This window comes from Spermophilus citellus (genome assembly GCF_964194105.1).
Source record: "Spermophilus citellus genome assembly, chromosome: 4".
Lineage (NCBI taxonomy): Eukaryota > Metazoa > Chordata > Mammalia > Rodentia > Sciuridae > Spermophilus > Spermophilus citellus.
In genome coordinates this window covers 137,675,184-137,701,666 of record NC_138185.1, presented here as the reverse complement: position 1 = coordinate 137,701,666, position 26,483 = coordinate 137,675,184, and the positions used below count along the sequence as shown (strand labels likewise).

General features: G+C 37.9%; 1 protein-coding gene across 1 annotated transcript in view; it reads right to left on the bottom strand.

Moving 5' to 3' along the window:
* The window catches only part of EXD1 (exonuclease 3'-5' domain containing 1), a 53,764-nt gene that overhangs the window by 25,131 nt on the left and 2,150 nt on the right, over positions 1-26,483 (bottom strand). The window contains exons 2-5 of the mRNA XM_081291758.1: positions 16,218-16,403; positions 11,805-11,873; positions 8,047-8,104; positions 7,625-7,752 (exon numbers count right to left, since the gene is read on the bottom strand). Of these exons, the coding sequence (XP_081147884.1) occupies positions 7,625-7,752; positions 8,047-8,104; positions 11,805-11,873; positions 16,218-16,350 (388 nt within the window). The 5' untranslated portion in view covers positions 16,351-16,403. The remainder of the gene's footprint in view (positions 1-7,624; positions 7,753-8,046; positions 8,105-11,804; positions 11,874-16,217; positions 16,404-26,483) is intronic.

Below are 26,483 nucleotides of genomic sequence, written 5' to 3'. Positions count from 1 at the left end.
GTTCCCAGCTCTTTTTATTTTTTAACTGAAACACGTTCTAAGTTGCTAAGACTGGCTTTGAATTTGTAATCCTTTTACCTCAGCCTCCTGAGTAGCTGGGATTATGGGTATGTGCCACTATGCCAGCAATAATCTTACAAATGAACTATCTATTCATTTCCTTTGGTAATCTGTAATATTTCCCTACTCATAGATATGCATGTTTTTTTTTTTTTTTTGGACTGGGGATTGAACCCAGGGCACTGTACCACTGAGCTACATCTCCAGTCCTTTTTATTCTTAATTTTGAGACAGGGCTCTCTCTAAATTGCTGAGGGTCTTGTTAAATTGCTAAGGCTGGACTCGAACATGAAATCTGCCTGCCTCAAGCTCCTGAGTGGCTGAGATTACAGTCTTGTGCTCCCACACCTGGAAAGATTTGTTTTGAACACCTCAAGACATGCACTTTTATTGATTGATTGATTGATTGATTGAGTCAGGGATTAAACCCAGGGGCAATTAACCACTAAGCCACGTCCCCAGTCCATATTTATTTTGAGACAGGATCTCACTAAATTGCTGAGGCTGGCTTTTTGAACTTGTGATCCTCCTGCCAGCCTTCCAAGTTGGGATTATAGGAGTATGCCAATGCACCTGGCAAATCATGTACTTTTTTTTAATATTTATTTTTAGTTTTAGGTGGACAAATATCTTTATTTTTATGTGGTGCTGAGAATCGAACCCAGTGCCTCATGCATGCTAGGCGAGCTCGCTACCACTCTAGCCACATCCCCAGCACCAATCAATCATGTACTTTTTTAAAGCATGTTTATAAAACAAAGTAATGGTTTAAAAGAAATGAGCCCTGGAGATGGGCCTATGCCCAATTTTTTAGAGTTCTCTAGGTACTAATAATTATTTTAAAAAATTATATAATTGAAAATAATTAGATTATAGGGGGTATGGCTCAGTAGAGTAATTGCCTTAAGGCCCTGTGTTCAATCCTCAGTAGTAGTAACAATAATTTAGTTGTATAATTTAACATAGAGGTCTTCTTCTTTTCCTTGTCTTTCTTTTTTGTGGTGTTGGTTTGAATATAGGGCCTCATACATGCTAGACAAGGGTTCTGCTATTGAACTATATCCCCAGTCCCTCTTTAGCTCCCAACCTCTAAGGCGGAGTGCCACTGGACACATACATTTTCCCTTTGTACCTACATTCTCTTGGTGACCTCATCTAGTTTCAGATTTTAAATAAATATCATCTATGGGCTTACTTATGAATCCTTTCTCATACCTTGCTTCTCATCTTAAGCTTTTATTCAAATTTAAATTGACCAAAACTGAACTCTTAATCAGCTTCTCAAAACCTTTTCCACTCATAGTTTTTCCTACCTCATTATAATAGCAACTCCACACTTCTAGCTGCTCTTATAAAACCCCTGAAATTGTCCTTGATTCCTCTCTTTATCTCATACCAATATTTGTCAGTATGCCCCATGGGCTCTACCTTTAGCATATATTCAGAATTCCAACACTTCTTACTCTACTGCCACCATCAGGGTCTAAAGCCACCATATCTAACTGTTTTAATTATTTCTTAGCTTCCTGACTGGTATCCATGTTTTTACCTTTGCTCCACTTTCAGTACCCATATAACATCCAGAATGAGCTTTTTTTTTAAAAAAAAAAATAGAAATATTTATTATTTCTCATTACTGTGTAAATTGACTAGATGCTTCTGTCATTCCTGTTTGGGAATTTTATGCATAAAGTGAGCTTTTTAAAATAGAATTCAGGGGGCTGGGGATGTGGCTCAAGCGGTAGCGCGCCCGCCTGGCATGCGTGCGGCCCAGGTTCGATCCTCAGCACCACATACAAACAAAGATGTTGTGTCTGCCGAAAACTAAAAAATATTAAAAAAAAGAGAGAGACTTCAGGCCAGGTGCAGTGGCGCATGCCTTAATCCTGGTTACTTGGGAGACTGAGGCAGGAGGATCATGAGTTCAAAGGCAGCCTCAGCAGATTATCAAGGCACTTAGCAACTCAATGAGACCCTATCTCTAAATAAAATACAAAAAAAGGACTGGGAGGACTTGGACATAGCTCAGTTGGTAGAGTGCTTGCCTTACATGCACAAGGCCCTGGGTTCAATCACCAGCACCACCAAAAAAAAAAAAAAGGTCTGGGAATGTGGCTCAGCACCCCTGGGTTCAATCCTTGGTACCAAAAATAAAAAAATAAAATAAAATAAAAATCTCAGAAGTCAGATCATTATTTTTTTTAACATCACTACTGTGTTTATTCTTTACATAGATTTAAATTTATAAACACTGATGACCAATTTAAGTGAAAAAATATGTACATATATCTGTGTATGTATGTGTATATGTATGCCATCTATGTACCATATCTAAATTCAAGATAGAGATACTCATATGCAAAAATGTATAAATAAGACTATTCATGAAATTCTTCACAAAAAAGATCACAATAGGAATAAAAAATATCTATTGCCACATTTAATGTATTGATTTAAGAAGTTAATCATAAACCTACTGAGAATATGACTCAGAAGATATTTTTAAATTCCAAATATAGTTAGAACATAATTTTTAATGGATTTCAATAGTGTACTTTTTTTCCAAATTTAATCAGAATACTGTGACATCAGGGTGACAAACCATTTACTTTAATGTCTTTCTTTTTTTTTTTTTTTTTTTGAGAGAGAGAGAGAGAGGGAGAGAGAGAGAATTTTTTTTAATATTTATTGTTTCGTTATTGGCAGGCACAACATCTTCGTTTGTATGTGGTGCTAAGGATCGAACCCGGGCCGCACATATGCCAGGCAAGCACGCTACCGCTTGAGCCACATCCCCAGCCCTACTTTAATGTCTTTCATCTCACATTTTATTTTGAGAATAATTAAGGATATCCGCATCATGTTATTTTGTTTGTTTGTTTTTCTTTCTTGGAGCTGGGGATTGAACCCAGGACTTCATGCATGCAAGGCAAGCATGAAAGCATACCAGCCTCAATCTCATGTTAGTCCTCTGATCAAAACTTTCCAGTGGAAAGAAACAAACCCACATAAATATAGTTATCTCATAATAGACAAAGGTGCCATAAACATACATTGGAGAAAAGATAGCCTCTTCAACAAATGATACTGGGAAAACTAGAAATCCCTATGTAACAAAATGAAATTAGACCCCTATCTCTCACCCTATACAAAATAGATCAAGGACCTAGGCATTAGACCAGAGACCCTACACCTACTAGAAAAAAAAGTAGGTCTAAATCTCTATCATATTGGCTTAGGAACCGAATTCCTCAACAAGACTCCTAAAGCACAAGAAGTAAAATCAAGAATCAATAAATGGGGGCTGGGGATGTGGCTCAAGCGGTAGCGCGCTCGCCTGGTATGCGTGCGGCCTGGGTTCGATCCTCAGCACCACATACAAACAAAGATGTTGTGTCTGCCGAAAACTAAAAAATAAATATTAAAAATTCTCTCTCTCTCTCTCTCTCTCTCTCTCTCTCTCTAAAAAATGCTTCTTCACAGCAAAAGAAACAATCAAGAATGTGAAGAGAGAGCTTACAAAATGGGAGAAAATCTTTACCATCTGCACCTTGGAAAGAGCATTAATCTCCAGGATATATAAAGAACTCAAAAAACTTAACACCAGGAGCCGGATGCAGCGGTACCTGCCTGTAATCCCAGTCTTGGGAGGCTGAGCCAGGAAGATCACAAGTTCAAAGCCAGCCTCAGTAACAGTGAGGCAATAAGCAACTCAGACCCTGTGTCTAAATAAAATATAAAATAGGGCTGGGGATTTTTTGTATTTTATTTCATTTTTTTAAAGTCACATAAAACAGAGAAGATTTATTTATTTTTTTAAGAAAGAGAGAGAGAGAATCTTTAATATTTATTTTTTAGTTTTTAGCAGACACAACATCTTTGTTTGTATGTGGTGCTGAGGATCGAACCCGGGCCGCACGCATGCCAGGCGAGCGCGCTACTGCTTGAGCCACATCCCCAGCCCATTTTTTTAAAAAAAATATTTATTTATTTTAGTTCTCGGCGGACACATCACCTTTGTTGGTATGTGGTGCTGAGAATCGAACCCAGGCCGCACGCATGCCAGGCGAGCGCGCTACCGCTTCAGCCATATCCCCAGCTCTTTTGTATTTTATTTAGAGACAGGGTCTGTGATGTGGCTCAGTGGTCAAGTGCCCCTGACTTCAATGGAACCTCCGCCCCCGCCCCCCCCCCCCAAAAATCCTTAACACCAAAAAAACAAATAACCCAATCAATAAATGGGCAAAGGAACTTAACAGCCACTTCACAGAAGAAATAGGATCTGTCAACAAATATATGAAAAAATATTCAACATCTCTAGCAATTGGAGAAATGCAAGTTGAAACTACACTGTGATTTCATCTCACTCCACTCAGAATGGCAATTATTAAGAATACAAGTAATAATAAGTGTTGGCGAGGATGTGAGGAAAAAGATACACTCGTACATTGCTGGTGAGACTGCAAATTGGTACAATCACTCTAGAAAGCAGTATGGAGATTGCTCAAAAAACCTGGAATGGAACTACCATTTGACCCCGTTATCCTACTCCTTGGCATATAACCAAAGGAATTTAAATCAGCATACTATAGTGACACAACCACATCAATGTTTATAGGAGCTCAATTCACAATAGCTAAGCTATGGAACCAATCTAGGTGCTCTTCAACAGATGAATGGATAAAGGAAATGTGATACATATACCCAATACCCAATAGAGTATTACTCAGCCTTAAAGAAGAATGAAATTATGGCATTTGCCGATAAACTAGAGACTATCATGTTAAGTGAAATAAACCAATCCCCAAAAACCAAAGTTCGAATGTTCTCTCTGATATGTGGATATTGACTCACAATAGGTGGTGGGTAGATTAAAAGAGGGGGAGTGAAAGGAGGGGAGGAGAGATGAGAATAGGAAAGACAGTAGAATGAATCAGACATAACTTTCTATGTTCATATACGAATATACAACCATTGTAACTCCACATCATGTACAACTATAAGAATGGGAAATTACACTCCATGTATGAACTTGTATGTATAATATGTCAAAATACATTCTACTCCCATGTATAAATAAAAAGAACAAAGAAAAAAACAAAAAAAAAACTTTCCGGTGAAAAATTGGAGTTAAAATATATTCTATAGGGCTGGGGCTATAGCTCAGTGGCAGAGCACTTGCCTAGCATGTGCGAGGCACGGGGTTCAATCCTCAGCACTACAAAAAAATAAATAAATAAAATAAAGCCATGCTGTCCATCTATAACTATAATTTTTAAAAAATAATATTTATAATAGTATAAAAATATGAAATAGGGCTGGGGCTGGGGCTCAGTGGCAGAGCACTTGCCTGGCATTTGTGAGGCATTGGGTTCAATCCATAGCACCTCATACAAAAATAAATAAAATAAAGGCGTGCTGTCCATCTACAACCACAAAAAAAAATTAAAAAATACAAAATAATTATGGGTAAATAGGATATAAGATATGAGAGACTTAAAACTCTAAGAATTATAAAACACTGCTGGGAAATAAAAGAAGATCTAAACAAATGGAGAAATATACCAGGTTCAAAGATTGGAATTCTCAATATTGTTCATATGTCAATATTTCCCAAACTTGTGTATAGATTCAATATATCCCAATTAAAAGTCCAGAGAATTTTTATTTTGTTTAAAAAATTGAGAAACAGATTCTGTATATATATATTTTTTTTAAATACTTATTTTCTAGTTGTTGATGGACCTTTATTTTATTCATTTATTTATATGTGGTGCTGAGAATCGAACCCAGTAGCTCAGAGGTAGAGCACTTGCCTAGCACATGTAAGGCACTGGATTCTATCCTTAGTACTACATAAAAATAAATAAAATAAAGGGGTTGTGGCTCAGTGGTAGAGTGCTTGTCTAGCATGTTTGAGGCACAGGTTTTCTGAGGAATCTCCATACTACTTTCTAGAGTGATTGCATCAATTTGCTGTCCCACCAGCAATGTACGAGTGTACCTTTTTCCTCACATTGTCACCAACATTTATTGTTACTTGTATTCTTGATAACTGCCATTCTAAGTGGAGTGAGATGAAATCAGGTTCTTAACACCATATCTAAATAAATTAATAAATAAATATCCATCAATTTTTTTAAAAGGTATTGTGTCCATAAAAACATTTTAAAAGAGAGAGAGGAATAAATGGGAATTCATCAAAATTAAAAATATCAGGCTGGGATTGTGGCTCAGTAGTAGAGTGTCTGCCTAGCATGGGCGGGACCCGGGTTCGATCCTCAGTACCATATAAAAATAAAGGCATTGTGTTGTGTCCATCTACACCTAAAAAATAAATATTTTTTAAAAAAGAGTTTAAAAAAATTAAAAATATCCATTCTACAAAAGATATTTTAAGAAAAGGAAAAGTCAAACCACAGATATTTGGAGTAATCATTTGCCAAGCATTTCTCTGAGAACAAAACTTATTTCCAGAATATAGAACTCACAACACTGAGAAAGAAAACTAGCCAATAAGAAAATGGGCAAAAATTATGAAAAAAAAGTTCCATATTCAGATGGCAAATAAGCACAAGAAAAAGACCCTTAGCATTCTTAGTCATCAGGAAAATGCAAATTAAAACCACAAAGAGATATTATTACATATCTATTAGAATGGCTAAATTTTTTTTAAAGAGTGAGAGAGAGAGGAGAGAGAGAGAGAGAATTTTTAATATTTATTTTTTAGTTCTCGGCGGACACAACATCTTTGTTGGTATGTGGTGCTGAGGATCGAACCCGGGCCGCACGCATGCCAGGCGAGCGAGCTACCGCTTGAGCCACATCCCCAGCCCCAAGAATGGCTAAATTTTTTTTAATTAAAAAAAAAAAGTTTTCCAATGACTTCTCTTCTCACTTCAGACAGTTAAGGCTGATATCCTTCAAGGATCTAAAAACTCCTCCTTGACCATTCATCTAGTCTCATCTACTGTTTCTTTCTCTGCTCCAGTTCCACTCATCTCCTTGCTGTCTGAGTCCCTGACATGTCCTATTTCAGGGCTTTTATGCCTTTTTAAAAAAAATATTTTTTTTTAGTTGTAGAAGGACACAATACCTTTATTTTATTTACTTATTTTTATGTGGTGCTGAGGATGGAACCCAGTACCTCATACTTGCGAGATAAGCACTCTGTCACTGAGCCACAATGCCAGCACTATGCCTTGTTTTTTACGGTTTTTGTTTTGGATGTACTAGGGATTGACAGGGATGTTCTATCAGCCTAGCCAAATACCTCTCATCATCATCATCATCTTCTTTTTTTCCTTTTGATATATGGGACTAGAATACAATATATTTTACTCATTATTCTTATTTGGTTATCTGCCTCCTCCAGAGCTCAACGAGGGCAGTATCTCCAATGCGCGGCTGTAATATGCACTCACATATCAAATGATATTTATTTTAATTCTGAGCCGAGAAGCAGTTGCTCAGCATTTCATATAGAATTTGGATTCAGGGTTATGCCAATTCTAAAGAGTTCTGAACTATAATAAAGAGAGCCTAGAAAATTCAGAGCACTCACCTGATGGACTATACTTGAGGTCATTTAGCAAAGAGGTAGTTGGCGCCTCAGAGGCAGGTGAAGCAGGCTCGCACACATTTAGGTCTTCATCCTTCATTTTATCTATCCTGGCTCTTTCTGTATTTAGACTACCCTTACAAAAGAACAACACTTAGATGAACTTGTTTTTAATTACTGTCATATTCAGATTTTTCCTCACATTAAGGGACTGTTGTTCTCCATTAAAGAGAGGATCCTTTCACACACTGTTTACATGGGCATAAGGATGCTATCAAGAGATGGAAGAGACATCCACATTTTCCTTCTCATTTCTCTCCCCTTAGGCCATTTTAGGAATCAAGCAGCTAGTGGATGAGAGTTAAGTCTTTCTCCCTACTGTGTATTTGGAAAACCTCATAATGAAGAAAATTATCCCATCTTACCTAACAGATGATGCCTTTTCTCTCACTGCACCTTGCTCCACTTCATCCAGTAGTTCCACTGAAAAAATAACCAAATAGCTTCCAACAGTTTCCAATCAGAAAGCAATTAATCATCCTCAGCCCCACAGACCCAAGTGTGACTATGTATTACAAATAGTAATTGGAAGCAAAGTGTTAGTACACAAAGGGCTACATTGGCCAGCAATAAATACAGCAAAAAAGACTATCAAAAGTACCATGGAGGGGGCTAGGGTTGTGGCTCAGCGGTAGAGCGCTCGCCTCGCGTGTGTGAGACCCTGGGTTCGATCCTCAGCACCACATAAAAATAAATAAGTGAAATAAAGGTATTGTGTCCAATTACAACTAAAAAATAAATAGTAAAACAACAAACAAACAAACAAACAAAAGTACCATGGAGGGGCTGGGGCTGTACCTCAGTGGTCAAGGGCTTGCCCAGCATGTGTAAAGCACTGGGTTTGATCCTCAGCACCACATAAAAATAAATAAAGATACTGTGTGTTCATCTACAACTAAATAAATATTTTTTTAAAAAGTACTATGGAGGGGTAAGGGGTGCAAAAAAGATGGTGGGATGAGATGGACATCATTACCCTAAGTACATGTATGAAGACACAAATGGTGTGAATATATTTTATATTCACAACCAGAAATATGAAAAATTGTGCTCTATATGTGTAATATGAATTGTAATGCATTATGCTGTCATATATAACAAATTAGAATTAAAAAAATAAAAAAAGTACTATGGATTCCTAATATTATGTCCCAAGCTTCTTGGTTACTTAGCAGGATTAAAACTTCTCAATATGGCCCCCTTATCCTTTTACATCCCCAAGGCTGCCTTTGCTGTCATTCACAGTGGTTCTAGAGTTTTTGTTTTACTCATCCAAATTCTAATGCACCTTCCCTCACACTATACTGTTGAAGGGTAATCATACATAGATCTGTCACTGGCAACTCTCAGGCTAATGTCATTATTGCTCAGTGACATGAAAGGCAATGAAAGTAGAGTGAAAATCCCAAAAGAATTACAAGAGAAATATTCCAAGGATATTATGAAACCATTTAGCTTTAACCTAATTGTTCAGGGAATCTAGGGAAATATTGTATTTCATTGATTCCGAGATACACATTTTAAACAGCTCTGAAATTGATTGTGATTTACAATAATTGCACATTATAGCTGCATTGCAGCTTCTTTCTAAATGTTCAAAAAGTAAGAATCTTATAATTGACATCTTAGATTCAATACAGTACATTCAGTATTTTTTTTAAAAATATTTATTTATTTATTAGTTATTGGCAGACACAACATCTTTGTATGTGGTGCTGGAGGATCGAACCCGGGCCGCACGCATTCCAGGCGGGCGCGCTACCACTTGAGCCACATCCCCAGCCCAGACATTCAGTATTTTTTATTTTTCATGGAAAAAGTTTCTCAGAGGGCCACAGTATTTCAAATGTCTTTTTTTTTTTCTGGTACCAGTGAATCTAAGGCAGAAAATTGGAATTTACTAAAAATGCCAAATAGTCATTATTGTGCTCTTGATAATTCTTACTCAAGGTGTTTTCTGGGAAAATTTCTTCATGGTTGATTAGGCCATGGGACAAAAAAGGAGAAAACCATCCTCTGAGCTTAAAAATTATGAATAAAGGTCAAGACCTCAGAGAGAATTTAGGAGAAAATAAATTATATGTGTACAGATTATAGAACTAGTTAGTGTCAGCCTTCTTTGGATTAGGGAGGTGTTCTAGTGATTCCTTCACTTCTTTACAGACTCAACCACCATTCAGTTCTGTTCTAGTCAAGTTCTGCTCTGCTACAAAGGCTATTTATCCCCCTTGGTGGTGCTGGGGATCAAACCCGGGCCTGTGCATGCTAGGCCAGCACAGTCATTGAGGTACACATTCAGCCCTGAAAAGGCTATTAAAACAAAAGTAAGAATTTCAGGGCTGGGGTTGTGGCTCAGTGGTACAGTGCTTACCTGGTATGTGTAAGGCAATGGGTTCAATTCTCAGCACCACATATAAATAAATAAATAAGGATCCTTTGACAATTAAAAAAAAAGTAAAAATTTCACTTTGATTCAGTGAGTGGCACATGCCTATAATCCCAGAGGCATGGGAGGCATCGACAGGAATACCGTGAGCTCAAAGCCAGTCTCAGCAACTTAAGGAGGCCCTAAGCAACTTAGCAAGACCCTGTGTGGTTGAGTGCCTTTGGCTTCAATTCCTGATACCAAAAAAAAAAAAAAAAAAAAAAAGCAAAAAGAATTTCACTTTTACTATCGCCATCTTCATCACCACTATAAAAAGAAGTTCAAGGTATAAAGCATTTATGGCAGCATACTCAGTAAGAAAGGACAGTGAGGTAGCTATCCAGACCTATCTAGCTTGAAGTAGCTCTGAATTGGCAATCATTAATTTGGTGAGATTTTTATCTCCTCCTAAATTCTAGTTTTCTCACAAAGTAAAGCAATCTTTCATACAGCTGGAAAGTCTTGTTTGCAGAAGTCCTCAAACTTTCCTCAGATATGCTCCAACAGTGAGAAATGCATAGCCCTACATCCCAGAGTTCCTGTTCCTCTGCCCTTTCACCCTGCATTGATCTTTATTTCTCCTTGGAGGGCATCATTTGAGTTCTTGAAAGTGTATTGTACATCTTGCTCACAAACTGTTTTTCTCTTATTGGATTTGACTTATCTGAAGGGCAGACTAGATGAGCTTCTATAGCTACTCTTTTTTTTTAATATTTATTTTTTAGTTTTCAGCAGACACAACATCTTTGTATGTGGTGCTGAGGATCGAACCCGGGCCGCACGCATGCCAGGCTAGCACGCTACCGCTTGAGCCACATCCCCAGCCCCTATAGCTACTCTTGAAGCAACAATTGGACCTACACTTACTAAATGTCTTTGGCCAAAAGAAATGAGAACAAACTACATCCTGCAATTCCAAAATACAAAAGGTTGCTGGGTGCAGTAATGCATGCCTGTAATTCCAAAGATGTGAGAGGCTGAGGCAGGAGGATTATAAATTCCAGGCCAGCCTCAGCAGCTTAGTGAGACCCTGCCTCAAAAAATAAAAAGGGCTGGGGATGCAGCTCAGTGACAGCGGATTCTTGGGTTCAATCCCTAGTATTACATTTAAATAAAATAAAAAATCTAAAAAGCTATGAGAACAAAATTTTTGTTTTAACTCTTGGTGGCAAAACCTGACTTGACAAACTTATTTATAGTCCACTTCATTTCACTGAGTGTGACTATCGACCCCTTTCTCTAGAAAAAAAAAAAATGTTTTATTACAGGGTGTTATCTAGTCTATGTTGCATTTTCTAAAAACTCAGAACAATTCTGAATTCTCACATATGTGACTTCTAGTTTTCAGAAAAGGGATTGTGAATAGATGCTGAATGTGTGGTGTTTGACTAGACTACTGACCAAGGCAAACCCTTCCTATTCAGGTTCCTGACTTGGCTTGCTGGCTGACTCTATAGTTGTGAGTGGACCTCAGACTGAGAAACCAAAATGATTCTAATTCTGTGAGACTATTCTATTCATAGACATCCTCTGAAACAATATAAGAAAGGATATTTCTCAAACATCAACTTTGAGAATTTAAAAATGCAATATTAAAAGCCAATACCTCATTTTATTTCAAATATTGGAATGACAGAGAGCAGTAAGTTTACTATTACAAATTCCAATACCAGAATTTAGGGAACACGAAACTCTCACCATTCACAATCTCATGCCCAAAAAACATCTTCACTCCTGGAACACTCCGGCCTGTCTCCACATTCTTCACTGTTATAGAAAGTAATTCATTTGATTAATAATAAATATTATTTTCCTAAAACTGAGAGAGGCAATATGATACTTTTTAAAATTGCTACTTTATGTCATATTATATGCTTAAAAGTATCAGAGACAATAATCTGATTCCTAACTCTTCTGTGCGTAAGAGAATTAGGAGACGTTTACGTGTCAAGTCCTCAATATACAGTCATGCTATCATTTTCTAGATGGAAGTACTATCTATTTATTTCCACATCTCTCAGCAAAAATTAAAATAACTTGTTTCTTCTTTTCTTTCTTTTGGTACTAAGGATTAAACCCAAGGGTGCTTAACCACTGACCTGTTTATCCCCAGCGCTTTTTCATATTTTGCTTAGAGACTGGGTCTTGCTGAGTTGCTCACGGCCTTGGTAAATTGCTGCAGCTGACTTTGAACTCATGATCCTCTAGCCCCAGCCTCCCAACCCGTGGCCTCAAACTTTCAATCCTGCTGCCTCAGCCTCCCAACTAACTGAGATTATAGGTATATGACACTGTGACCTATGGGAGACCCTGTGTTAAAAAAAAAAAAAAAGATATAGTTTAGTGCTAGAGTGTCTCTGAATTCAATTCTCAGTACTGAAATAAATAAAAATAAAATATCCCTCACCTTTGTCCAGTAATTTCATTTCTAGGAACTATTCCTAAAAAAATAGTTGTAAGTCCAAGTACAAAAAAGTTTAAGTCTTTTGCTTTACAATGTCCAATCATTAAATTGAAGTTTTAAATAACATGAGAATATGCTTCTTATAATATTAATTTAAAAACAGCAATTGGGTGGGGCTGGAATTGTGGCTCAGTAGTAGAACATTTGCCTAGCACATGTGAGGCACTTGGTTTGATCCTCAGTACCACATAAAAATAAATAAATAAAATAAAGGTATTATGTCCATTTACAACTAAAAAAATATATACAAAAAAAACAACACAAAAAACAAAAAACAAACCAGCAGCTGGGGCTGGGTGTGGTGGTGCACATCTGTAATCCCAGTGGCTCAGGAGGCTTGAGACAGGAAGATAATGAGTTCAAAGCAGCCTCAGCAAAAGCAAGGCATTAAGCAACTCAGTGAGACCCTGTGTCTTAATAAAATACAAAATAGGACTGAGGTTGTGACTCAGTGGTTGACTGCCCCTGAGTTCAATCCCTAGTACCCCCAAAATAATAATAAAATAAAATAAAATACAAAATAGGGCAGGAGATGTGGCTCTGGGGTTGAGTCCCTCTGAGTCAATCCCTGGTACCTGCCCCCTCTAAAAACAAACAAACAAACAAACAGCTGATACAGTGGTTGACACTTGTAGTCCCAGCTACTTAAAAGGCTGTGGCAGAAGAACTGCTTGAGGCCAGAAGTTCAAGGTCAGCCTGGGCAACATGACTCCTGCTGTTTTTATTTATTTATTTTATTTTTGAGGCGGTACAAGGGATTGAACTCAGGGACACTTGACCACTGAGCCACATCCCCAGCCCTATTTTGTATTTTATTTAGAGACAGAGTCTCATGAGTTGCCTAGCACCTCACTTTTGCTGAAGCTGGCTTTGAACTTGAGATCCTCTTGCCTCAGCCTCCTGAGCTGCTGGGATTACAGGTGTGTGCCACTGTGCCCATGAGAATCCTGCTTTAAAAAAAATAAAAGTACCAACTCTGCGGGGCTGGAGTTGTAGCTTAGTGATAGAGCACTTGCCCAGCACATGTGAGGCATTGGGTTCCATCCTCTGCGCCATATAAAACTAACTAAACAGGGCTGGGGATGTGGCTCAAGGGGTAGAGCGCTCGCCTGGCATGCGTGCGGCCAGGGTTCGATCCTCAGCACCACATACCAACAAAGATGTTGTGTCCGCCGAGAACTAAAAAAAATAAATATTAAAAATTCTCTCTCTCTCCTCTCTCTTTAAAAAAAAAAAAACTAACTAAATAAAGGTATTTGGCCCATCTACATCTAAAAAAATTAAAAAGTATATATGTACTGGGTGTGGTGGCACACACCAGTAGTCCCAGCAGCTTGAGAGGCTGAGGCAGGAAGATCACGTTTGAGGCCCGCCTCAGCCATTTAGGGAGACTCTGTCTCAATAATAATAAAAAGGACTGGGTTTAGTGGTAAAGTAACTCTGGTGTCAATCCCCTGTACTATGCCCTACAAAAAAAGAGTATGTATGATAGATATAACTTATTATATCAACTATGTAAAATCTGTATAATCATACTGGGGAATGATATTGGTCAAATTATATTGTTATATCATGTGCATGTATAAATATGTAACAACAAATCCTATCATTATGTATAATTATAATGCACTAATAAAAATATGTAAAAAAATCTTTATAATTAGCCTATTTAAAAATACACCTGGACTAACCACCTTGGAATCCAGCACATGATATTTACTGCTGGTTGTTTACTCCATGCTACTTTTATTTTTTTTTAGATGTTAGTGGATTTTTATTTTATTCATTTATTTATATGTGGTACTGAGAATCGAACCTAGTGCCTCACACATACTAAGCAAGTGCTCTACCACTGAGCCACAACCCCAGCCCCTCCATGCTATTTATTCAGGTTTTCAATGTGTCCAATCTACCCTGCAGATAGGTATGGACTGTTGAACTTCCAGGAGATTTCTTTAAGGGGAATGACTCAGATGAGAGAAACATCCTTTCCCCCTTTCCTTGTTTTCCTATCTGTAACTCTACCAGCCATCATTTGTCCTAGAGGTTTGAAGCCATGTGCTAAGGAATAGTTGGGCAGAAAAAAGAAGAATGTTGGATCCTTGCTGACATAAGTTGCAGCAACCCTGTGATACCTGTCTTTTTTTTGGGGGGGAGGAGACTGGGGATTAAACTCAGGGGCACTCAACCACTGAGCTACATCCCCAGCCCTAATTTGTGTTTTATTTAGAGAGAGGGGCTCACTGAGTTGCTTAGCACCTTGCTTTTTGCAGAGGCTGGGTTTGATCAAAAGATCCTCCTACCTCAGCCTCTTGAGCTGCTGGAATCACAGGTGTGTGCCACCATGCCCAGCACCTGTCGTCTTCTTCTTCTTTTTTTTTAATATGGATTTTTTTACTTTGTTTATTTATATGTGGTGCTGAGGATTGAACCCAGGGCCTCACACATGCCACGCAAGCACTCTACCACTGAGCCACAATCCCTGTCTTCTTTTATATGAGAGAATACATTTCTAATTTGTTTAAGCCACTGGATACAACATGGCATGTGGATGTGGTAGTTTGATCTGTTAGGCCACACATGCAACCAGTCATGTGTGGCCTGACAGATCAAACTACCACATGCCATACACTCAAATGGAAGCTAAGTGTGATTCCCGACACAGCATTAAGGTTTTTGGCAACTGCTAGGTAAAGTGACGAACCCCAGTAGCCCTAGCAATTTGAGGAAGCTGAGTCAGGAGGATATCAAGTTTGAGAACAGACTCAGCAACTTAGGCCCTAAGCAACTTAGCAAGATCCTGTCTTAAAATAAAAAATAAAAAGTTTTAGGGATGTAGCTCAGTGGTACAGGGTCCCTAGGTCCAATCCCTAGTACCAAAAAAAAAAAAAAAAAAATATATATATATATATATATATAAAGTTTTTTTAAAGGCAACTAACTTGTAAATTCATATGCTTCCCACTTTAAAATGTTTTATTATTCCTCACTGCCTTCAGAATAATGTTCAAACAGTATAATTTTCAAGTCCTTCTGATCTGCCTGATCTGCTTACTTCTCTATTCTTACCTCTCTCCATATCCTCATATTGAAATTTACTTAGGTTTTCTAAATGTCTTTATGTATGTGTACATACTCATACCTCTGCTTAGAACAGTAGTCCTCTAAAAGTGTGGCTCAAAACACAGCATCCCTATCTATCCCTGGAAAATTTGATAGAAATGCAAAATTTTGGGCCCATCCCAGACCTTAAGAAACAGAAACTCTGAGGATGTGGCTCACAAACTCTTGACTGGGGATATAACTCAGTTGAAAAAAATTAATGCTTTACCATTTTTGTGATTTGTCTGTTGAAGCCAAAAGCTTCTAAGAGATTTTTTATTTTTAATTGAAGATGTTTATGTAGAGAAAAGAAATACCCAATTAAAAATTATATATTAGACATTTCCACTAACACATCAATAAAAGTATAGAAATGGGGATCAACTGGCATCTGCAACCATGCTGCTGTGTTAAGAAATATCTTATTTCCATCCCTCCCTAAAATAGGAATAATGTCACTTGTCCAGTTGCTAATGGAGCCCAAAGTCATCACTCATACTCAGTCATCTCTTAAAAGGCAGAAGAATATGAGAAATAAATAAGACCTTTCTTCAGGACAACAATCTTGTTAGGGTCCACATGCTGGAGCACGCCCTCGAAAATGCCACAAACCAATGTGAGTTTCACTCTTCTCCACAAAATCTGATTGAGGAAATGGTAGTCACTGCTGGGATCCATGCTCTTTGATTCCAAAAGAAGTCTTCAAATAATCTTCTTTAAGCATCCAAACACTTGAAAATTAATTAAGGAGAACTATGATTTTAAAAAGACTATTTTGAATATTACTTCCCCTTCTCTCCTATTTGTAAGGGATACAAATAAAAGAAGGAGTAATTTGTTTTTGTTCATCTTTTTAGAATGCTAATGAGAAAAGAACCATTGCAAGCACAACTCAAATTCATATAAGGGAAACTAAAAACTGTAAGACTTGGGGCAAGAGAGGCTTGACTCCTTTATAAGATGAGCATAATATCACCTTTCTTTCTACTGAAAGTGTAGCTAAATAGAACAAACAGAACATTTAGAGTTGCTTTAATGGCACATTGTGCTGTTTTTGACAAAAAAAAAAAAAAAAAAAAAAGAAAAGAAAAGAAAAAAGAATGAAAGAAACTGATATTGGCAAGAGTACTTTGCCATACATGTTGCAGTAAGTGTTTACCCAGAACTGTCTGGGATGTAACCTCTTCTGGATTAATATTTTAAGAGTGTGACACATTGTTACCAACCAAAGCATAAATATTATAACTATCAGAATTTATGCATTACCATTTTGGCTTCCAAGATGTCACACTGTAAGGCCCATTCCCCATTACCCTGGCCATAGCTCAGGGACAAGGGTCCTATAGTGTCACCAACCAGTCATGTGTAGCCTGACAGATCAAACTACCACATGCCATACACTCAAATGTTTTTGCAAAAAATGAAGTACTTTCAGGCTGGGCACGATGGTGCATGCCTATAATGTAAGTGGCTCCGGAGGCTGAGGCAGGAGGATCTCAAGTTCAAAGCCAGCCTCAGCAAAAGCAAGGTGCTAAGCAACTCAGTGAGACCTTGTCTCTTAATAAAATACAAGATAGGGTTGAGGATGTGGCTTAGTGGTTGAGTGCCCCTGAGTTCAATTTCCGGTACAAAAAAAAAAAAAAAGGGAAAAATGAAGCACTGTCATTAGAATTATAACAATAAAGTACAAAGAAAAAAACTTCACCTTATAGAATAACTTTCATTTATAGTAAATTCTGTTAAGTTCTTCAGTGTTATACTATCATTTAAAAGATCAACTCTTTCTTTTTTAAGTATCTTATCCAACAAGTCTGTTATTTAAATGTCCTTGTATTTAGAACCCTAGGTAAATGTTTGTTGTACTACAAAAGCTGCTTATGGCTGGGTGTGGTAGCAAATGTGTCTGTAATTAACCAGTCTCAGCAACTTATACATACCCTGTCTCAAAAAATTTTTTAAAAAGACTGGGGTCAAGGAGGATATGGAGTTACTAAGTCCACGGACATTCCCACTTATGCCTTTTCTAGGTAAAATTGAAGTTTTTGTCATTTAAAAGCCCAGACTTCAGCCCGAGTGAAGGAACACAAAGGGACTTGCACTTAACCACCCCCATGGGTCAGTTGACCCCAATACAATAAGTCCCAGGAAATTTCCTATTCACATTCCTATCTCACTCTAATGAATCAGCCCACCCCAATACAATGAACCCCCAAACTACCCTCCTGTCCCACCCTAAACGAAGCCTATATAACCCAGACCCTTGCTACAGCCCATTGCCATTTTCTGCCCCCTAAAAGAGCCACACCAGGGTTCTACCAATTGACTTTGCTGCTGAATCCTGAATAAAGAGAAGCTTGTAGGGCTGCAGTTGTAGCTGGTGGCAGAGCGCTTGCCTAGCATATGTGAGGCACTGGGTTCGATTCTCAGCACCACATAAAAATAAATAAAATAAATTTATTTTAAATTTAAGCTAATAAAATTATCTTAAAATAAAAAAGAAAGAAAAGCTTGCTGATCTGAGGTTTGCTTTCTGTCTCCTATCTCCCACCTTCCTCTCATTGTCTAGCCACCCCCACGTATCTCTGAGATCCAGGAACTCATGTAGCTCATGCAGCTTCAGCTGAATCTCTAAACTGATTGCATTTCCTTACCCCATAGTACATAGGCCCTTCACACTCTCTGCTGTTCAGTTTATTTATTTATTTATTTATTTATTTATTTATTTATTTTTTAAAGAGAGAGTGAGAGAGGAGAGAGGAGAGAGGAGAGAGGAGAGGGAGAGAGAGAGAGAGAGAGAGAGAGAGAGAATTTTTAATATTTATTTTCAGTTCTCGGCGGACACAACATCTTTGTTGGAATGTGGTGCTGAGGATCGAACCCGGGCCGCACGCATGCCAGGTGAGCGCGCTACCGCTTGAGCCACATCCCCAGCCCTGCTGTTCAGTTTATATAGAAAAATTTGGTATGTGAGACACAGGGGAGAACTCAAAGCAACTGAAAGCATCTGGCTAGGGCAACTCCCTAGTGTTGCATGAAGGCTTTGAATCTAAACTTCAACTACAACAGCCCTTAGGGGTACTAGATATCAATCACCTGCTAAACATTTGTGGCTTTATGCCACATGGACAGTAAAGGGATTTTTTTCTTTTTTGTGATGCTGAGGATTGAACTCAGGGCCTTGTGCTGCAAGAAAAGCACTCTAACAACTGAGCTATATCCCCAGCCCAGTAAATCCTTTGTTAACATTAAAGAAGGCCTACTTCTACTCCACCCTCCAACCTTGCACACCCAGTAAACCTCATAGATCAGAGACCTCCTTGCCATTTTGTTTCTGCATCCACCACCAGTCTCATCTTTCCATCACTCAATTACCAAATTGTTGGGAAAAGTATAACGGCAGCCGCACCCCAGAGAAAAACCCCAACATAGCGCCTAAGGACCTTCTCTTCCTACTTTCCCCTTTTTTTTTCACTGGTGCAAAAAGTTCCTGCGGGTGTGAACTCCCCGGCCGGCGCCAATTTCAAATCTCACTGGTGGGGAACCTTAGCCCCAATAAGAACTAATTCCTGGGCTCCGGAGCCGATATCTGGAAGAACTTGCCAATAAACGGGTGGCCTGCCATTTATCTAAGCCCTGCCATCTCTCCTTAGATCTATATAAGCACACAGCCTTTTGCAATAAAATTGGAATTCTCCCCAGCAAATTGTCTGGCGTGGAGGATTCTTTCACAAATATACTACCCTAGACCTTTATATTCCTGCTGATACTTTCTCCCTGTCCAATTTATCAGCAGGTCTGCACCTGATACCCATAAAAAAATTAAACAGAGAAGGATGCCAAGGCTTCCCAGAAGCAATTTCTAAATATTGCTTTCAAGATCTTTAACAATAGGGAAGACAAGACCAAATAGGAGAAGTAAAAGTTTCTTAAAATTAAACATCAGCTCCTAGCCTCAGCCATCCATAGGCCTAAAAACCCACGGCTGCTCATGGCCCCACCAGACCTTCTAATACATCTCCTGCGTCCTGTTTCCCAAGTGGATGACCTGGACTTTGGGCAAAAGCTTGCCCTAACCTGAACCCTGCCCCCCAAGCCCTGTCCCAAGTGCAGCAATGGGGAACTGGAAGGTGGTTTGTCCCCAGGGCAAAACACCCCTCCCTTCCGTGCAGCCAGCTTCCCAAGTCCCATACACTGACTGAATTGCTGAAACAAGAAGATCCAAATCTCACTGCCCCTGTCACCTCAGATAATATACCTTAGGAGCCTCAAGTTACAGAGATGGTGAACAGCCAAGTAGCAGGCAAATATTCCTCTTCTGAAGAAATTTTAAGGGTATAACTAGCTGGTATATGTCCTCCCTTAACTTAAAATAATTATCAAAAGGTTAATTAGTATTTTCCTTTCTGAGTGAGGTCCCAGCCCCAACCATGTAAACAGGAGCCTTATGTTAAGCCCCTACCTTCAACTTAAATTTAAGCAAAAAATTTAATGTTTGTCACTGAGAGGAAAATAACTCTAACAGCCCAACAGACAGCAGCATGTCTCAGTCCTCATTCTTTTTTTTTTTTTTTTTTTTTTAATATTTATTGTTTAGCTTTAGGTGGACACAATCTCTATTTTTAATGTGGTGCTGAGGATCGAACCCAGTGCCTCACGCATGCCAGGCGAGCACACTACTACTTGAGCCATATCCCCAGCCCTCAGGCCTCATTCTTAAAAGTAATGGGAGATAATGTTTCATTTTTCGCATCCAAACCTGGCCTAATTACCAACCAGGGAAGAAGGGTTAAAAAGCCCTAGGCAGCAATCTCCCTGGCTAGGCCATGCTGAAGCCTGCATTGGAAAGTAAACTGCAGAAGCCCCCAAGCCCAGTAGGGGACTCATCTGAAACTAAAGAAAAAAGGAGGAAAATATCCATTTAATATCTCCCTGGCTGCAACACAGAAAAATGACTTCAGGGCTCTCTCTCCCTTTTACTATCTCTTTCTCATTCTTTCATGCTGCTTTACTGTAATAATAAATGGCCATATCGTTTTTTTCTAGGACTCTTGTTTTTTAAATTCTATATTCTTTTGAGCTCATGATTTTGATTCTGCGTGCTTAAGTTAAAATTTCTGATCAGACCTATTTTATCCAACTATAAAGGTTTATTACCCTCTGCTTTACTCAGAAGCCAATTTGTGAGGGTTGGCTCGTAATCTAATAGGTTTTAAAAAGCTATAAGGCCTTTGCTTGTTTGTTCTGTGTATTATCTTGTCTACATGTGTTTGTGTATCAAAACTAACATATAAAGTGCTTACAAACTAAAATTCAAAAATATGGATCCAAATACATTTGAATCACGTGATTTTAAAAGTTCGATTTAAACTGGGTAAAAAATGAGAATAAAGGGTGTATTTAAAGTTACTAAGTAAATGCTGTTCAATATACTTGTCTGATACCTTGATTTTTATAGGCTCAGCGGTAGAGTGCTTGTCTAGCATATTCGAAGCCCTGGGTTTGATCCTCAGCAGTACATAAAAATAAATAAATGAATAAAATAAATGTATTGTGTCCAACTACAACTAAAAAACAAATATTTTAAAAAATATTAGATTTCACATATATGGGATTAATCTTCAAAAATGTGTTTATTAGAAGCATTGATTAATTTGCAAAGTTAAAATGCTGTTAAATATAACATCAAGTACTCTTCTTGAATTCCATGGGGTGATATACTTGAACATTGTTTGTTTTCATGAATTGATAAACAAGCAGATGTGATACTATACACACACAGGATTAACAGATAGGAAAGAGAAATTAGAAGATTCCAGATATGGAAATATATTTAATAGAAGGAAAATGTTTCTGGGTAAGAAAGTGTTTGTGTGATGAAATAAACAACATGAGGATCTATGCAAGTAAAGGGCAAATTTCAATAAAGTTGGTTATATATATATTTGGAACAATCAAAGCATTTAAGTTTTTCCCCTAAGGTCAAATACTAATGTATTGATATAAAACTAAGATTTAATCTTTATGTTAACTTGACAAGGATTTCTTAAAACATTAATTTACTCTTAACATTGTGTCTGTTAAGTTTTACTTGTTAAAGCAACTAATTTAAAGGAATTAAGATCCATACAACACTGATTACACAACAACAATCATTATTTTCGAATATTATACTACATTACAGAGTCTTATTTTCGTTTAAAAGCTAAACTTGGTTAAAATAAAAACTTCAATAGAGCATACTAAATATGTTCATGTCTTCCAGGCACACAAGTTTTTAAAGCAGGAGGTTTAAAGGAACATTTTTATCAAGCTGATGTTCTCCTAACTAAAGTTGTCTATAATGGCAATTTTAGGCTTATAAGAATAGCAAATTAAAAAAAAAATTTAGTTGTTGATGGACCTTTATTTTATCCATTTATTTATATGCAGTTCTGAGAATCAGACCCAGTGCCTCACACATGTGAGGCAAGCGCTCTACCACTGAGCAACAACCCCAGCCCAAGAATAGCAAATTTTATTGGGGATTTTTTTTTATATTATTTAATGTTCTGTAACCAAACCTAAACCTTACATTACCTTTAACTTAGGGTTAAAATGTAAATGTATTTCTAAAACGAGAGCCAAATCTGTTTAAAGATTAATATTGTGAGACATGAAAGCATTTTACCATTTTTCCACACAAAAGGGAAGTTGAACGCTCTCAGCCATTTTTTTGATTCACATTTTAAAAGTAATGTTATACTATGTTAACTAATGTTCATGTAGATTCATGAAACAATATATATAAACTTTGTAAAATGATATTTAAGAAAGAGGCAAAGATCAGCTTCAGAACAGGAACACTTTATCTAAAATTTGTGGAGTCCCGCCTTACCTGAGATAAGACTCTGCATCCCACCTTACTGCATGTTAGAATGGCTCTAAAATAAGCTAGACTTTAGCTTATTTAAAGTTGTGTTCAAAAGATTGATTTTTGTTGTAAAGATCTTGTGATCTCAAACAGAGGATATAATATATAACTCGGCCAAAATTCAAGATAGCTATTACATGGAGCTGGGAATTTGGCTCATTGGTAGGGCACTTTCCTCACAAGTATGAGGCACTGGGTTCGATCCTCAGCACCACATGAAAATAAGCAAAATAAAGGCATTATGTCCAACTACAACTTATATATATATATATATATATGATAGCTATTACACAAACTGAATATGCTTTTACTCTTATTAATTTAATTTTGTATTTTCCTTGTAAAACTCTATAGCTGTTGCCTATTTATGTTTTGCAGAAGTACTGCTTCAAGAACAAACAACCTGGGGCTGGGGATGTGGCTCAAGCGGTAGCGCGCTCGCCTGGCATGCGTGCGGCCCGGGTTCGAGCCTCAGCACCACATACCAACAAAGATGTTGTGTCCGCCGAGAACTAAAAAATAAATATTAAAAATTCTCTCTCTCTCTCTCTCTCTCTCTCTCTCCCCCCCCCCCCCTCTCTCACTCTCTCTTTAAAAAAAAAAAAAAAAAAAAAAAGAACAAACAACCTGGACTGGGGATGTGGCTCAAGTGGTAATGAACTCGCCTGGCATGTGTGGGGCACTGGGTTCGATCCTCAGCACTACATAAAAATAAAATAAAGATGTTGTGTCCACCGAAAACTAAAAAATAAATATTAAAAAATTCTCTCTTAAAAAAAAAAAAGAACAAACAACCTGTGTTAATTTGAGATAATAAGCCATCATCTATAGGACAGATTAGATATAAGGCTAACTTTCAGTCCTAAAATAGACCTCAATTAAATAAAAGGGGTAAATGACTATAAGGTTATGGACATCAAAGTTAAAGCTCAGTTCTTTTACTTGAAGACTGGTGAGACTGGCTTGTTGGATGTTTAAGATCAAGGCTTAAAAATTAAAATTAAAATTAAAGGACCAAAAAAAAAAAAAATACCCAAATACCCACAACTTGGCTCCTGCCCTCTGCTCCTCTAAGGAGCTTTACATTGGAAAAGGGAGACATCCCTAATGCTTCTAAGGGAGGCCACCTCATTAAGGAGACCCTATCTAGAGAACTAAGAAGCTGCTCTCAAGTTCCCCAAGAGTGACCCCTATGGGAACTCAGCTATTCACCACAACAGATAGGAACAAGGTCAATTTGAGCAGCTTGATCTTAAACATCTATAAAAACAGGTATAACCAAAATACAGCAATTCCTGCACATTTAAAAATAAAAATGATGATTCTTTTTAATAGTGGTTAAGATGTACACTTATGTCCGTCCCACAGCCCTGATGTCCCCCAAATTCTGAGACTTTTTTTGTCTCATAATTGTCCCTACTACCAAAATTAGATTGACCTCTGTACCTCAATCTTCCTTACTCCTCGAACTGACAATTTACCTCAAAACCAAAGCCTATCCATTCCAATAACAGCACACACCAGATGTAGGAGAGCCCCACCCACCCACCCAGTTATTCCCTTACTCATAGGGCTAAAAACATCCACTGGGATTGGTACAGGGGATTAGGAATATCTGTTCACTATAAAAATCATCAGAACAGGTTATTGCAGATATCCAACAGATCACTGATTTGGTATTGACTTTACAAAATCAGTTGGACTCCCTAGCATCTGTCTTCCTCCAAAGTCAATCAGGGGGAATGGGAAAAAAAAATAAGGAGAGAAATGAATTACAGTAGATGGGGTAGAGAGAGAAGATGGGAGGGGAGGGGAGGGGGGATAGTAGAGGATAGGAAAGGTAGCAGAATACAACAGTTACTATTATGGCATTATGTAAAAATGTGGATGTGTAACCGATGTGATTCTGCAATCTTTGTAATGTTTTGAATAACCAATAAAAAACAACAACAACAACAACAAAACCAAAGTCAATCAGGGAAGAGTGGTATTTCTATGTAAACCACTTGGGAGTGGAAAAAGACAAGGTTAAATGTCTTCAGGACCATATGGAATATGGAAATGAGATATGAGTTAGAAGACTTTTTGGATATGAAATGTGATTTTCAATATAATAAGTTTAAAAATGTTACCCATCTTAATATTTCTTTTCATAAGGAATTCTATCTCATAGCATATGTATTAAATACCCATATTTTATTGTCTAAACCTAATCAAGTACAATATAATGCCTCATAATATATATTATGTTAAATGTGAGAACTATATGCTACAAAAATGTGTCAATAAAACTGTATGGCAAAATTCAGGACAAACTGTTATGATTCTCAAAAGGCCAGTAGCCACCTGGCTCCTTATAAAAGTGCTAAATGTTTCATCTAATGGTTAATAGCTTGCATTGTTGTCTTGGCTGAGATAATTGCTTCTGCATCCCCTTTCAGCAATTTCAGAAGAAATTTACTGAGATCTTACAAATTCAAGTACATATTGATGGGATGTGGCTCAAGCGGTAGCGCACTCACCTGGCACGCGTGCAGCCCGGGTTCGATCCTCAGCACCACATACAAACAAAGATGTTGTGTCTGCCGAAAAACTGAAAAATAAATATTAAAAATTTCTCTCTCTCTTTAAAAAAAAAAGAGTTGATCAGGAATTTTTTTCAAAAACTAAAAGAGTCTATCACATGGCTAGAAGAACAAGTACAAGATTTATGATGGGCTCAAAGACCTCAATGTCATTATAAAGTTACCCAATTTTGTTTTACTAGAGTTCCATAGAGTGATACTGAGATTCAATGGCAAAATAAACATAATCACTTAATGGGGCTTGATCTCCATTAGGAACGTGTTGGAATTACACATAGGACATGTTGGAATTAAAACCTTAGGTTATGGCCATGGTTGATGCAAAGGCACCTGCTTTTAACAATGAAGAGATTTGGGGCAATTTGGCTGAAGCATCTCTTCCCTTAAGCCTTTTAAATACTTTCCTATACATGTAGTTGGGTTACTAGCTACAACCATACTGTTAAACTCTGTTCTTGTTTTTGCATAGTCTGTCAAGCAGGATAGAAACAATTAAAATATCAGGAAAATATGGTTCCAAGAAATGGTTTCTTAGGAAGGTGACCTATCCAACCCAAGCCACCTGGGCACATCTCCTCCCATGCTCATCGTCTGACTTTTTGAAAAAGAGGGCTTTACTCAGACAATCTGGCCACTCCTTCCACTTATACCTCAACCACCAGGGTCTTCATGTTCTCTTCCAGAACTCTGAAAGGGGGAGGTCCCCTATTTTGCCCATTTTCACCAGGAAGCAGCTAGATTTGATATTGATTGGCTCAATTCATTATGTCCCTTTCAGAGTCTGGAATGTAGGATATGAAGAATAAGTCCAAGGACATTTCCCTTTATCTGCAGCTGTTCCCCCACCGGCCTTTTCTGTGTAAAACTGAAGTTTTTGTCATTTAAAAGCCCAGAGTGAAGGAACACAAAAAGAATTCACACCTGATTGGCATCTGACCCCCCACCCTAATGGGTCAGCTTGAGCCCAATACAATAAGCCCCAGATAATTCCCTATTCACATGCCTGTCTTACTCTAATCAGCCCACCCCAATATAATGAAGCCCCCAAACTACCCTCCTGTCCCACCCTAAACAGAGCCTTTATAACCCAGACCCTTGCTTCAGCCCACTGCCGTTTTCTGCCCCCCCCAAATGAGCAACATCAGGGTTCCACTAATTGACTCTGCCACTGAATCCTGAATAAAGAAAAGCTGGCTAATCCAAGATTTGCTTCCAGTCTCCTGCCTTCTTCATATGTGTGTCATTTATGCTAACAGGTTATAGCTCAGTAGTTAAGTGTCCCCATACCAAAAATAAATAAGTAAATAAATAATAAA